Raw genomic sequence first — 14,253 nt, 5'->3', positions numbered from 1 at the left:
CGTTCTGTGCTGTGACAACATAAAATCCAACTGTCAATAGAACAAGCTGTATCTGCCCATTTCCAGGCTGTTACTGTCTATTCCCTCTTCTATATAAAAAACACATCCATGGGAAGAGGCCAGCAGACTTAGAGAGGAAGAAAGAAAGAAAGAAACATCACCAGTTCCTTTTGTACTATGCACTTTTTGAGACTTTGTTGATACTTAAGGACATGGAATAGATGGATTGAGTTAGGTTAGGATGGAAAGTAAATATTTCCCATAACTCCACTGGTATAGCAGTTATTTAAGTATGGCTTTACAGCAACTTCAACTCCAAATTATTCAATCTTTCTTCACACAAAAAAGTGTTAGTGCCTAAGTCTCAGATGCATCAACTACCCTATTATTTTCTCCTACAGCCTCAGAAGCAACTGTCTGTATTAAATACCTTCAGCCAGTCTGCTGTGATCACTACACTGGGATCCTTTAGAGCACTGAAGAGTTGTTTGGTAGCTCTTTTCTTCTCCTGTCTGTAATTTTTTTTTTGTACCTGGTTGAGAACAGAGAAAATATACCAGCTGTAATCATGGCCTCTTTTGGAGAGGAAAGAACATAATGCAGTAAGGACAGCTATGTATAGCACAGCCAGAACTTGACCCAGCACAGGTTCCCCAGAAACGAGCACAAGGAAGAACAAAAACATAACGAGATAGTAGGCATTTTCTTTGCTCCTGAAGTTCCACTAAGCATAATCTAATTTAGCTTTTCTTTGGGGAGAATGGAAGGAGGATGAATACCCAGTCCTCCCCACCCCTCAAATTAGAATCATAGAATAGAACCATGGAATAGAATCATAGAATGGTTTGGGTTGGAAGGGACTTTAAAGATCATCTATTTGCACCCCCCTTGCCACGGGCAGGGACACCTTCCACCAGCCCAGGTTGCCCAAAGCCCCGTCCAACCTGGCCTTGAACCCTTCCAGGGAGGGGGCAGCCACAGCTCCTTGCCACTCTCACAGTAAAGAATTTCTTCCTTATACCTAAACTAAATCTAACCTCTTTCAGTTTAAAAACATTACTCCTTGTCCTATCCCTACCCTCCCTGATCAAGAGTCCCTCCCCAGCTTTCCTGTAGCCCCTTTAAGTACTGGGAGGCTGCTCTAAGGTCTCCCCAGAGTCCTCTCCAGCTGAACCCCCCCAACTCTCTCAGCCTGTCCTCACAGGGAGGTGCTCCAGCCCCCTGATCATCTTCGTGGCCTCCTCTGGACCTGCTTGGGCAGCATCCTTCTGATGCTGGGGCCCCAGAGCTGGACACAGGGGTGGTCTCATGAGAGCGCAGTAGAGAGGGAGAATCCCCTCCCTCAAGGGGCCACACTTCTCTTGATACAGCCCAGGACATGGCTGTCTTTCTGGGCTGCAAGCACATATTGCTGGCTCAGTCAGTTTTCCATCCATTAACACCCCAAGTCCTTCTCCTTGGGGCTGCTCTCAATCCACTCCTCGCCCAGCCTGTAGTTGTGATTGGGATTGCCCTGACCCATGGGCAGGACCTTGCACTTGGCCCTGTTGAACTTCATGAAGTTAGAACTAGCCCACCTGCCAAGGTCCCTCTGGATGCCCCATCCCTTCCCTCCAGCATATTAAAGAGATTACATCTAATTTCATCCAAACCAAATGATTTATACTGTTGGTTTGGTAGACAAGCAAGAGTTCAAGCAATAATTTGCTCAGATCGCCTAGACATACTCCTCCTCACAAGACCAGTGAAGGATTACAATCCTCCTGAGGTGCCTAATGGCTCTGGAACATAAGCACAGAGTGAAATTATTACACTGACTTGTTCCATTTGCAGTCTATAATCTAATTCTGTATATAAAGCCAGTAAATGCCCTTGGTCTATCATGACTCCTAGAAGAGTCAGAGGCTTCTTTGGCTCTTGGGAAATGACTCAGAGTAGTTCCCAATGGTTTGTTTGGAAGGTACTATGTTCTACAAAAGAAAGTCAGCTGATGCTGACTTGGCTGATTTGCACATACCTTCAGTGTTTCCTTCTTCGTGAATTTGGCTGTGGGAGACACACACTCTTTGTCAGACCCATTGCAAAGCTTATATTCAATCTAAAAAAGAGGGAGAGGAAATAGGAATGTGTTAACATGAAGATGTTCAAGTTATACTCTAATGAAGAGTGGTTTATATCTTCCAGGAATCCATGAAATTGCTGATTGCAGACTTCAGCAGCAGAACACTAGGCAGGTGCAGAAAATGCATGTTTGCACTGCAATCCAAACTTTCTTTTTATACTCATAGTTAGTTGGAAAGCTCCCCACCAAATTTTCCTCCTATTTCTCCCATGAAGACATTAATCTTGGTAAAATAAAACAAAAGCAAAACAAAAACTATATCTTTATTCCTAACTTTGAAAACTACCCATCTCTTTTCAGATCTGAAAGCATTTCAATTACTGGAATAAAAATTATGGGGAAGCTGGTATAGATCTTTCAGAACTAGACATGATAATGGCAGTGACTGCTGCCCTAGCTGAAATGTCCAGAAACATAAGTGGACAAGAAATGACCTAATCATGTTACAGATAATGCAGGAAACCATCATCATCTCTGCCTTGCGAAGCGAGGCACAAAATATACAGTCACTTCAAATCATGTTTGGAAGTGTCAGTGCTGTTTAAATTCATTTTCAGAGGCTACAGAACTGATCTCGTGATTGTGCCAATGGGCTGAAAAAATGCTTCACTTGTGTTACGACATGGTCACAGCATTACTGTTCTCAAAATAATGTACGTTTACAGAGTACAGCTCTCCGGAGCACACCTCACGACTAGGACCCCTCCTGGATAGCTATTGTCAGCAAATGGTCCAAAACCTGGGGAGGGTTAGTGGCATAGTCTGGACTCTGGTACATTTTATTTGACCTCGTGGAAGTTAGTTTCTCTCTGTACATCTTTTCCTTCCAACCTTTCATGTGTCTGATGCATTCAGACTGTGATCTTTTGGGGTCAGGCTCTGTCTCTCCTGCTTATGCACGACAGTTTTATAAAAATGCTCAGCTCTTGGCTACCTTGATTTAATGAGTATGACACAAAAATGAGCTATACAAGGAAAAAAATATATCAAATATAGTTCCCATTTATAAATTCACTGCTATGATGTGAACAAACCCACTGGGCTCTCAGACTCTCTTATGTCATAAGGTGATGATACAGCGCCTTCAGTTTTCAAAGACCCACTTTCTTTTTCCCTCCCAGTGACACAGAAACCTCTCTGGCTACTAAAGCCACAAACTACACTGAATGTTAGCATGAGTAGAAAAATGTTTAATGACAGCCAGATCAGTCTTTTTCACATGACTTAGATAAAAACATGGAAATGCATGACCAGATCACAGCAAACAGGCCATCAACTGTGCTTTGGAGACTGTGGCAGGAGCAAAAATGGGAGGTAAGGGTGCACACTGAGCAAAACTACTTGTGGATGATGTAGAATTAGAAATTTGGGGCAGAAGGTGCAATTTGCAACAGAGACGGGGTCACTGTAGAACCTATCACTTGTTCTCACAGACCCTTTTAGTAGTTTTTCACTAAAAACAAAACTACATGTGATACTTAAGAATAAACACAGAAATTAAAACTCTTATGATGGTGCATAAAGACGAATTTTATATTTCTGCACATGGGACTTCACTATAAAACCACAAGATTTATGGTGGGGAATGCTGCACAGATGACATCTGAGCAGAGAACTGTGCCCACAGGGTCTTTATCACATTTCAAAGGGCAGCAGTAGACATTTGGGAGATATGTTATAAACTTCTTTATGAGAAAACATTTCTAAGTGCTTAAATGTCTCTGAGCAAGAATCCTTCAGAATTATTAGGAGATTATGCTTTCATGATTCGAGACGTGTGTCCTCTGAATCTGGTCAGAAGAATTCTCACCCTTTCTTCCAATTAGCAGGGAGAATGTCCTGTCCTTGAGATACAACTATGAGCCAACTGTTTATTGGTAATTTCATTCCCTCCAGCCTGAAAGATCAGACACAGAGAGAAACACTGAGTACCATTCCTCATTAGCCAGTGTGAGAAGCAGAAAAAGCACAGATGTCCCCAAGATTCTAAGAAATCCTGCTCAGGTGTCTGCAAAGCATCAGGATATAATGAATGCTTTTTTGCTTAACTAATTAAAACAAGCTACAGTCACTTGTTGTTTAGACAATTACATCTTAGTACTTACATAAAGAATGAAATTTTGGCCCCTAAGCTCACTTGGTTTGAGGACATTTACTTGAAGATAATTCAGAAAGACTTCCAACAAGGGCTACAAACGATGCAAACCTGAGCCTTAAACCCACTGCTCGGGGGGAACCAGCATTAACACAGACAGAGGCACTTTTGCTGCTCTACCAGCCACACCTGCCTCCTCCTCGGAGTCTCTCCGGATCATGCTAAAAATAGAGTTAAAGAACCACAGGACTTCAAACCTGGGATGTTTACACAGAGACACATTGACTGTGGCTCTTCAGGAGGGCTGACTCGCAGCTCCACGACCAAGGACACCGCATGCCTGACGCCAGCTGACACTGCTATGCATGTTAAAAAGCCACAGCACACAACAGCGGATGAGGGATAATCTCCCCTTACAGCACCATAGCCTTTAGGAGCTCAATAAATAGTGAAACTTGTCTGAAATCATTACAAAGTGGTCTTTCACTTGGTCAAAGCAGTGGATTACAGCCTTGGAGGCTGCTGCGGTGGGCTCCTGAACCACTGTGCCGCTTCCTTCAGGCACTGCCTCCCCCGTGCCTGAGCTACATCCAGACATGCTCAATTTGATAACCTTGTCTGTAAAAAAGGGAAACACAGCCACAGGGACAGGGCACACTAAGACAGCCTTAAGAACAGATGAGAAAGAAGCAGTAGCTTAAGTCACTGCCTGTGTAAGAATTTCTAGGTATGGGAAAATATCTGGGCTGCCATGTCTCAAAAAACTGACGTACCAACTGTGTGACGAATAGCACAGCTCCCTGAGGTGGCTGTAAAATGACCAAGCTTTACGAAGAGAATTTTACTAAAACCAAGCCATGGTTTTAACTAGGAGCCACGGACAAGCTTTCAGATTTCCCTGACCTGGGACTTCTGGTTTTGGAAACTTGATGCTGTTTCCCCAATTACTTTTTTCATGAGGCCAATTGATTGCGTCTCCCTGCTGACTTTGCTTCTTGTTATGTTTATGAGGATGCATCACCACAGATCCTAAACAGCAGTTTGCTTGTTCCAGGTCTATGGAGTGAGGCATTGCATTTCTGGGTTTAAAGTTCCTCCTTTTCACAGGAAAGGTGGGATCTGAGCCTCAGCACTGCATACCACAGGACCCCATGCTGCTGATAGCAATGTACAGTTACTCCAGGTTTAACCTGATAAGTGACTTGAAATAATATGATTTCATGTTTTCACATTAATCTGTCTTAATAGTTTTGATTGTACCTTGTGGAATATATAAGATTCAGTAAATCCAGGCTATTACCTCTAATGATCCCTAAGACACAGCAGGGCCTCATGTCACTAAGACACATCAGGAGCATTTAATGACGTCCTTCTATTGCCCGGCCTTTCTCAGTCTGGCAGAACATTAAGAGAAGACGTTTGTCATCAAATTGTTAAAGGACATTGGGATAACACATGTGCAGGATAGCGGAATCTGGCCCCCTCTCTCTGCAGCAACACATGAACAATATTTACCAGAGATGAAACTTTGTAGAATGGGAGGGTAGGGAATTGGTGTCCCTCTTAAAATTAAAAAAGAACACTGGAACATTCTCATAAGAAAGCAGTAAGTATGTTTTCCATATACTGGTTCTCATAATTACAAGGAGGGAAGACTGTTAATCTGCCAAAAACTTCTACCAGGGTGTGCAGCAGCACTTGCAGGGGTAGGAAAATGTTGTCCCTCTTCAGTTGTCTGACCAGCTCTGCCCTTTCCAGGACTGAGTGATGACCTTGACACCTGATGACAGGCTGTACTGTGCTCAGAGATTTTTATCCCACTTATGTTTCTGTTCCCTTTCATCTCAGTCATGTAGCTCTGGAGATCCACTGCTAATTGTTAGCAGTTATCACAATACCCTTACACTTCTGCCAGGCTTTGTAAGAGAGCATACAGAGTCCTCACAATAGTGCAATTCTGATCAAGTGTCTTTTTGGTGACTTCATTTCCAAGAGGAACCAAATAATTTCACAGAAAAGCAGCCTGTGATCGACTGGTGTGGGGCATGCCAGCCCATCAGTACGCCCTGGCTTGGATAACAGCAAGAGGAAGATCCTGTTGTTTATCACAAATAATCCTTGATGCACAGGATGAACACAAAAAACGTGTAACGAGAGACAAATAGACAGAATTGTTCCAAATCAGAAACACTTAAATGAAGTTATTCTCAAACTGTGGTCTGCATGTTAACCGTAGTGACAGCTTACAAGCTGCTCTTTTTTCTTATTTGCATCCAAGTGAGAGAAAGATGAAATCAGATGGGAATTTGAAGGCAGAACAAAAGTAGCTGGGGTCGTAAGTTATGTTTCATAAAAGCAAAAATAGTCATCACATGGGAGACACGTCCTTGCTCACATTGTAGTTTCTCCAGGATCTTTTCCACATATAATTGCTACAGATCTGTATCACTTCAGAAATAAAAGAAATTAAACAAAAGTTCCTGAAGTAGTATAAACATCATGGAGAAGCTGGGTTTAACATTAGAAGTGAAAAGATTCTTGTTACTGATGTGAATATTCACAGATACCTCGAGCACATTTAAACAATTTTGTTTTCAATTTACTATAAGCAGTTCTTTTCAAAAACTTTATTTTGTTATGAATTAACAGTTCATCCTAAGCACAGTAGTGTCAGTGAAACAATTCTTACAAACAAGCTTTGCATTAGGAAAGACTCACCTTCAATTAATATGCTGCTTTAGAGCAAGTTGAATAATCTTCACCTAAAACTTTCTAGTTTTCAAAAAAAATAAAATCCCCCTTATTTCAGCAATGTTACAAAGACACCACAACTGTGTTTACAACACTGAAATAGCACAATGGTTTGCAAAGACTGAAAAGCCTGTACAAATAAACAACTGGCATAACAGTGATATCTGGGGAAAATCATTGGTGAAATTCAGTTATCCAAGCAACTCCAAATACCAAGTTATACTACTGTTTAGTGGAATGCTTTGCACCATTATGCCAGACTATAGTAAATAAAGAAAAAGTCACAGACCTCATAGGATTTTTAATTGATCATTTTAGTGTGCCTTTCATGGAAAGAATGTTCTGCAAGTTTAGAATATTGAGAGAACATTTCAGATGAGATGGGAAGTTGCACACCGAGAAAGATGCTGTTTCACATGACTGATACAGTTGTAGTGCTAAGCAGGAATCTGAAGCAAAGGTTTGCCTTTTTCCTCTAAGCTATAGGCACAGCTTTGATCCTAGGCTGAATTTAAACAAATGAAATGAGTAATGAAAACCAATTGGACTTTCAGCTTAAAATATGCTTTCCTAAATTGTTTAAAAATTATTTCAATTTTAGCACCTCTGCAGCACCTCATTCCCCCCATCAGAAACACCAGAGTAAATAATCATGACCACCAGTGACCCAAGGTGACATGATAGGACTGCTGTGGCTTACCCAAAGTTATCAACTTTGAGACTTCGTTTCTGTAAGCGAACAGTTACTACTGTCTACATTTTCCTCTGTGAGGCACCTGGGAGTTTCAGGGCTTGTATGCACCTACACAAGTTAGGGATGCTCCATGTTTCCTACCACTCAGTGCAAAATCCCACCCCTCTTCTATGCAATTTTCCCAGGATACTCCAGGCTTCATCTCTGCTCACTTGAAACCAGCTGCAAAGCTCTCTGTGGACAACAGTAATTACCCTAAAATGCTGCACATGGAATTGAAGAAGCAAGGTGTACCTGAACCAGCACACAGGAACTGAGTGTAAGTCTTGATAGAGAAAACTAGCTCCAAAATAATTCCATCCACAACACTGACAGCATTAAGTATGGTAATGAAAAGCCAGCAAGGGTCCAGTTAAGCGTAACATCACCTAGAAAGGCCAGGTTCTCCTATAAAGCTGTACTTAGCACAGAGAGGGGATGTTTCACTCCTGAGCCTCTCCAAGGTGATTTCTGCAACATCTGGATCTCTCAGACAACCTTCAGTTTGTTGGCTAAGGGAGAACAGAGGGAAAGAAAGGTTGCCAGAGTTGTGAACGATCTTTTAAGATAGTCCCAAGTGTAACCATGGCTGGAATTAACTCAGAGGTTAAGAGCATGATTCATGGATCTAGGATGAGATTGAGACAGCATGGGTGTTGTAGCTTAAACCTCAAGTGATCACTATGAGCTGTTTCAAAATACTTTACAGCTAAAATAAATTTCTAGCAGACACTTCGATTCATATTTCAGATTACAAGCTACACAATAAAGACTTGAACAATTCAGGCATGTCGAAAAACTCATTCACTATGAACAAAGCAATCTACGCTTTGCGCTCCCATACGTCATATAACTGTGCACGCAGCAGCCACACTCCTACAATGTGATAATTTTAGACTTCATTGTGACATTAAAGGGGAACTGAAAAGAGTGAAGAATCACTGAGCACCAGCTTCAAGATTTTTCTGACTATCCCTTAAAATACACTTCAAAACTCTGTGGGCTCTGCATGCACATCAAGAGACCCCAGCTGCTCTCCAGCCAGTAGACTAAATAGGTAAGCACAGAAAGGGAAGAAAGAAAATGCAACACTGCATTCTGCAATAAAAGGTACCTTAAAGGACACTATCAGTGCCAAATGAGGGACAGAATGAGAGAAAGGCATCTCCTGTCTCTATCAGGTACATGCTAAATGTACTACCTGGCTGCAGAGATGAGCTTGAGGCTTGGAGACAGTTCTGTGATTCTCTCACACTCCACTATAAGCACTGGTCCCAGAAAACAAGGCTAAAGGGCTCTTAAAAAGAGAAAAACTAATATGAGAAACAACCCGAAATAAATAAGCGAGTAATTTAATTTTTTTTTGTCCCTTGAAAAAGGGTATGAAAGAGCCTCCACTTAAAAAAAGGAAATAGGAGAAATTACACTGAAGGAAATATAGCAATGTAATACGTAGCTGAACTGTGCCTTAAATTTGTTGTAATAAAATTTGGGGCGAGAATTCACAACTGAAATCAGAAATATATATTGCTAAAAACTGCACAAACACACTGAAAGCAAATGCTCTGGCATCAAATATTTTACTGTCTCTGCAGATAGGACAGTCGGGATGTGTTCATACCTCAGACAGACAAACAGTCCATCTATGAGCCCAGGGTAGTGTGGTTGCAGTTAAATGGCTTCACAGCTCACAAGGTCACAGATTTGATAGGTTTTTATGAGATACTCTGCTTGGTGTCCGCTAACCTGGGAAACTTGCAGCCTGCTCCATCCTCCAGTGTGGATATGGCCTGAGTGAACGAAATGTAGAACTGCTTCCACTTCACCGATGAAGATGTGAAATAGAAACGCAATTAATCTGCCTGGGGAAATGCAGAGACTCCAAGTTCGAGCTGGCAATTCAAGGTCACCTAAGCCCGAGTCCAGGGATCGAATCACTCGACTGGATTTCCTTCCCTTCTCATTACTGGGTAAAAAAGAGTTGATGCAGCGTGGCACATCAAAGTAGTGCTGCTGAAGCAACACTGATTTCCAACCAGGTTTGTTATATCCACTGTGCCAAAAGAAGGCTAACAGATTCATTCATCTGTTACCTAGAACATTTACTTTTGAATCCATTAATTAAACCTGCACACCCTCCAGTTTGGTTTCTAAAAATTTCCCCCCTGCTATCAGGAATCTAAACATGACCCAATTAGCACATGCTCTTTCCTGTGGTTTAAGTAGTGGAATCACTATTTATTTTTAAACTGAACTGTGACAGATCCCCACTGACAGTTCTGGACAACTGACAGTAAGGTTTCACTGCAGAGCCTCAGAGCTGAGTGGATGTTAAAGACGAAATATTAAGCACACTGACTACCAGTTTGCCTGATTTTTTAAGGTAAAAGACATTTCACAATAGGGACTCCCTACTGTCACTGACACTGCAAAGCACAACAGAAGAAAAGTTACTTGACTGGAGAAGAACAAGGTAGTGTATAACACAGCAAGGTGAAGCAGAGTGAAGTGAGAATGACAGGCACTACAGGACAGGTCCAGTGAGGTTGAAAGTCTCTGAATCAAACATCTCAGCAGAACATTCAGGCAGGAAAGAAAAACCTAGCTCTGGTCCATTCAGTAGCCAAAGTAATTGTCTGCAACACTGTAAACAAGTAGGCAAGTTGGATGTTTCGGGGTCCTCGTATCTGTTTAGTCCACCGATGTTTCGGAGCAATTTTGACTACTGTAAAACCAGTCTTGTATTGGTGAAAGCAAGGCTCAGACCCCCATTTGTTCCGAATCACAAATCTGATGCAGTTGTTTTGCGCTGTGAACCTTCTCTTATCTCTCCTTAGCAACTGCTCTTGACCCACCAATGCCTTCCAGATGCACACAAAGCATGGCAGAAATCTAGGTGGGCACCCAAATCTTCCAAGGGTGCTTCTCCTTTCAAAAACACACCTGTAGAAGACTAAACAGCAAGGCCAGCCCTGAGGCTGGGAAAACACAGATGAGCTATGCTCTCACCCAGATACCTTTCATAAATATATTCTTACTCTTGCATTCATTTTGCATCTCAGAAATCAAACTCCTTTTTGGACATCGTTTCAGTGCTCTGAGTTGTTCTGTCCAGAAGAAGTCTTTCTTCTTCACATTCCTATGTCATTTGGAATTTAACACCACTCCTTGTAAAGCATGCAGAACATCTGACTTTAAAACAAAGCCCTGACACAGTTATCTGGTCCTTAGGCTTCTCCACTGCCAGGACAAGTGGGAAGCTGGGTATCCATGAGGAACCCACCTGGAAAAGCAAAACTGCGGTTGGTTTGCAGTTTGCCAGGTTCCAGCAATAGCAGAGGACATGTACACAAGCCCTTGCTGCATACTCCCAAAGCTCCTCTTATCACCACCTCCCCATGCTGACCTCTGTCAGAGCATCTCTGCAAAATGACCTGCAAGCTCCAGGCAAGCACAGCCAAAGGTATTTGAAGATACAGAGCCGAATTCCATGTATTATAACAAATCACTTGTCTGCAGCTGCTTCCTTCGTGTTATATTTTCATTTCAGCTGGTGTCATTTGCATTTCATAGCTTCATAGTTGAATAAATTTAGATTAAAAATTATTAACAGGCATTGCTTCTATTTCTAGTTACCCTCCAGAAACATGTTAGGGAGCTGCAGCCAAAAAAGCCTGCACATGAATCTCAAAGCCAGATCCAATTTATAAGGTTGATTCCATCTCTGCAGGCACTAACTCTAGATGCAGAGCCAGGTTTTGCACACCCAGATCCAGAGCCTTTAGAGCCAGTTTTAACTCTCCATAGCAGGCTGGATGGAAACGCTGTGCTCAGGAAAAGTTGGTTAGTTTGTGTTCCTCTTCTATTACACCAATTCCCAGAACTCTCTCCCTGGATCTAGACTCAGTTTCAGATGCTACACACTACCCTAAATAATTCAGACTTCTCTTCCAAAACAATTAAGGTTTATGATTGCCTTGCTGAACAGGAACAGCAGGAGACACCTCTGCTGACAAAAATCAACCTTTCAGCTGGAATTATTCATATCTAATTACACTGCCAAATGAGGCCCAAATAAACAGGGTTCTTCTGCAGTAGGTGCTATCAAGTCAGAGGAAAGTGTGGGCTTCTCTGTCATCCCAACCATTCAAAACCACTAATTTTCTTTCTCTTAAAACATGCACACACTTCCTGCAGGAACAGAGGGAGAGCCTTCACAATGACTTCAAAAAAAAGAGAGTAAGAATGATTAACAACAGCCTGAGAAGAAATGAAAGCAAGACCTGGGATGGATCCCTATCCCACAGTACCTTACTAATGGAGTTTGGAGTCTGTGGTGTCTCATCCTTCAGCGCCGGCGGGCTGTTCCCTTCAACATCTTTTCCTGCAACAAACAAATGTGATTCAGAAACTGAGAAATTCTGTGCAAAACTGTGGCAATTCATGGTCTTAGAAGGGCTACTGCTAACAGCAAGCAAGAGAAGCTGTCATGAGCAGAAGCAGGCACACCAGGATCACAAAGAAGGATCTTGCAGAGCTTGAAATAGCCTGGATCCACATGATTGGGCTATGCAACAAGTACTGCTTAAAAGCTAGGTCTCAAAACATGGTGGTGAACCAACATGATGGTTGCAAAGTCCAGTATACAAAGGCTGGAAAAAAAATACAAATAAGGCTGCGTATGCATCCTTAATCTGCTCCCTTCTGTATCTGCATTATGATGCAGTCTTTAATTATATTACCACAGTCTGTTCTCTTCTTATATACCCCATGCCTTATTCAATGCAAATAATAAATGGAATTCAGTTAATAAGCAGCTATTCAATACATCGTCCTCATTGGTCAGTATCTGGCAACTATACACAGATGCACTTGATAGCACACTTTGTTTGACAAATAATAACCATTATCATAGAACGTTACAGAAGACAGAACAGCATCTAGTTGTAACTAGTAATTCAAAATTAAAAAATCCTGCAGAAGATCAATGTCTTCTGACCAAGTTATTTGTTAAAATAAGAAACATTGTCAATTAACAAGTAGCATTTATGAACACTACAACATTTTCCAATCACTGCAGAGATATATTTCCATTACCCAAATATACTAAACTTGCAGTACATTATACACATTATATACTAGTATGAGTGTGTGTAGTCCTAGTCCAAGGAATAAAATGCAATGATAAATTTTGTTCTTTTTTGCCAACTATAATCATGTCCCTATGGTAAAAGAAAGCACAGAGCTTCTATTAAAAAAAGCCAAAAAATAGCATCTGATGAGACTATCCTTTTAGTGCCAAGACAGTCATTGTTATCCAATTGTAATGTAGTTTTCTCCTCCAAATTGTGAGCAATCAGAGCTTCAGAATACTGGACACAGTAAAGAATTGAGACAGTGAAATATAATCCCTTTGTAGCACACTACAAACACAGGAACTGTTTAAAATGTTTTTAAACATTGTATGAGCCAGTCTTGGAAACATCATCAAATCCAAAACCAGCAAGGGAAAAATCCTGATTCTCCTGAAGTCAGCAGAAGTTGTCACAGATGTGTCGGAAGTCATAAGGTCTCCTGGAGTTTTCAGAGTAGCAGTTTAAGGAGTTCAAGCACTATTAGAAAAGCCAGCCACAGAAGCTTACTAAAAAATAAATATCCTTATGGCCATGTTCTGCACTTCCATCATGGGACATGTGAGAGAACGAGCACGTCTCATTATAACCAGGACTGCAACTGTGCTACAGGGTTTCACTGGTAAAGAGACAGGACAAAAACCGTGCCTTTTTACAGGCACTAGCAAGCAGTCTGGTGTATCAACTGAAATTTAAGAAATGGCTTTGTGGGACAACTGGACCTAGAAGGCATTCAACTTCCCAGACGGTACTAAGGGTGGTGGGGGTTTCAGACGTGTTTCTCACCTCACGGCATAGTGCTGGTCTGTGCCACGTGCACGGAGCCACGCTGACGCAGAAGGCAAACACTCCCAAGCCCGGGAGAAAAGGGACAGCACGTGCGTTGCTCATGTGGGGAACTGAAGCAGAGGAAGGACCTACGCAGTCACACAGAAAGGTGGTGCAACAACAGAGAACCTATATCTTAAACCAGTTTCTTAACTGTCACTCCTCTCCTTGAAACACTGAGCCCTAAATAACGCACTCAGAAACCTAAGTCTGCGGGCAGGAGAAAATCCCAAGTGGCTGGATACTTGACAGACCCTTTGTGTGACCATGACAAGTGGGATGGCCGTAAGCACTGCTGTGCATGGATTAGGACCTGTATCTCTGTACTTTTTCTTTCTCTGATGGCGTTTTCCTTTCTGTAGCCCCCACTCTCCCTGACAAAGGCAGAGGAGGCTGGGATAAGCTCACAAAGCCATGTAGCTGCTGCACTTGTTTCCCATGAAGAGTTTTTTTCTGCACATGTATGGGAAAGTAACATATGGTCTAAAAGTTCAAGTGAAGTTAATGGGAATCAGCTGCGGCCTGTTCCGAGGGGATGCATGTATTAGCGTAACAGAATTCACAGCCAGTCTTTATTATGTCTCATTTCTTA

General features: G+C 42.0%; 1 protein-coding gene across 2 annotated transcripts in view; it reads right to left on the bottom strand.

The window, feature by feature from the left end:
• OSBPL5 (oxysterol binding protein like 5) overlaps positions 1-14,253 on the bottom strand; it is a 144,111-nt gene that overhangs the window by 47,654 nt on the left and 82,204 nt on the right. For both annotated transcript variants that reach the window (XM_026850373.1, XM_026850374.1), the window contains exons 3-5: positions 12,012-12,085; positions 2,018-2,098; positions 431-532 (exon numbers count right to left, since the gene is read on the bottom strand). In XM_026850373.1, the coding sequence (XP_026706174.1) occupies positions 431-532; positions 2,018-2,098; positions 12,012-12,085 (257 nt within the window). The remainder of the gene's footprint in view (positions 1-430; positions 533-2,017; positions 2,099-12,011; positions 12,086-14,253) is intronic.

Source organism: Athene cunicularia (assembly GCF_003259725.1).
Source record: "Athene cunicularia isolate RWA chromosome 5 unlocalized genomic scaffold, athCun1 chr5_part2, whole genome shotgun sequence".
Taxonomy (NCBI): domain Eukaryota; kingdom Metazoa; phylum Chordata; class Aves; order Strigiformes; family Strigidae; genus Athene; species Athene cunicularia.
The sequence above is the reverse complement of the archived record's forward strand: the minus strand, read 5'-3'. Positions and strand labels throughout refer to the sequence as shown.